Here is a 1319-nt window from a genome sequence, read left to right on the forward strand (position 1 = left end):
TGGATTCTCCAGAAAACCACACAGATGCTTCACTCCTGAATCCTGTAGCTGGTTGCAGCTCAGCTCCAGATGTTTCAGATGGGAGGGGTTGGACTTCAGAGCTGAGTTCAGAGAATCACAGCTGATCTCTGACAACCTGCAGTTCTCCAATCTGAATAAAGAATAATGATGTCAATAAAATCGTTGGTGATCCATCAGATGTGTTCAGGTTGTGAATGTGCAAATCAACATGACTTTGTCCTCATCAACGATTATCTAAAATCAGCAGTGACTTTGTCCTTCTGTCATTGAGGTTATTCTGTATCCAGATGTGACTCCTTAGCACAAAGAAAATATGAACCACAGCAGATTGACAGATTCATTGATGGAAGTTCTGTTTGAACATAAATGAGCTTCAGTTGTCATTAAACATTTAAGATCTCCAACAGTAACAGACAGACAGTGAACTGACCTCAGAGTCTCCAGTTTACAGTGTGGATTCTCCAGAAAACCACACAGATGCTTCACTCCTGAATCCTTCAGCTGGTTGAGACTCAGCTCCAGATGTTTCAGATGGGAGGGGTTGGACTTCAGAGCTGAGTTCAGAGAATCACAGCTGATCTCTGACAACCTGCAGTCCCACAGTCTGAACACAGAACAAAACAGATACGTTTCAGAGACAAAGTACCTTAACTGTTCTCTGACTCTGGTCGTAGCTTTAAAATCTATGTTCCCGTGGCTGAAGTCACAGCAGTCATTTTTAACTCACGTAACTCATGGGGAGTTTTTCAGACAATGTTGTGGTTCTAATATGAGGATTTCACTGCAGAGCAGCATCTTGGAAGTGACAGCTGGTTAACCAGTGGTCATACTGGGTGCCTTTCAGTCACTGTTTTATACTCGTTATGCTTACTGACAATAGAAACAGCAGATTGTGTTAGTGAAGCAGAGTAAGGTGCCTCCTGTGTGTTTTCTTTTCAGGAGCTCATCCACTGTGCTTCTGTAGTCTGCCATTAAAGCTCTGCTATGTATAAACTACCTTTTTGTTCTGGGATAATCTTTAGTATTCTCAGACTTTAGAAGCCTCCAGAGTTCAGAAATGTTTACAATGAACAAAATTGGTCTCTGCTGCTGTCGCCATTTTCTAAAAATGTAGCAGCAAATGACAGGAGCCGACCAACGACGGGAACCAAAAACGACTTCAGTCATGATGCAGCAATTATGGTGCAACAGAGAAGAAAAACATTTGTTAGAAAGAATTCAATCATTTCAGAAAAAAAAGCGTGCATCAGCTCAACAGAGACGTCGACACTTTTTCAGCTTCTATGTATAGATTATAC

General features: G+C 41.6%; 1 protein-coding gene across 1 annotated transcript in view; it reads right to left on the bottom strand.

The window, feature by feature from the left end:
* Window positions 1–27: 27 nt before the first annotated feature.
* Window positions 28–1319, bottom strand: part of LOC103373218 (NACHT, LRR and PYD domains-containing protein 12-like) — a gene marked incomplete at its 3' end in the record, with an annotated part of 18148 nt that continues 16856 nt past the window's right edge. Inside the window, exons 8-9 of the mRNA XM_008303061.1 lie at window positions 452–625; window positions 28–151 (exon numbers count right to left, since the gene is read on the bottom strand). Coding sequence (XP_008301283.1) covers window positions 28–151; window positions 452–625 — 298 coding nt within the window. The remainder of the gene's footprint in view (window positions 152–451; window positions 626–1319) is intronic.

The sequence above is a fragment of the Stegastes partitus genome, unplaced genomic scaffold (assembly GCF_000690725.1).
Source record: "Stegastes partitus isolate 25-593 unplaced genomic scaffold, Stegastes_partitus-1.0.2 Scaffold1928, whole genome shotgun sequence".
In the NCBI taxonomy this organism is placed as follows: domain Eukaryota; kingdom Metazoa; phylum Chordata; class Actinopteri; family Pomacentridae; genus Stegastes; species Stegastes partitus.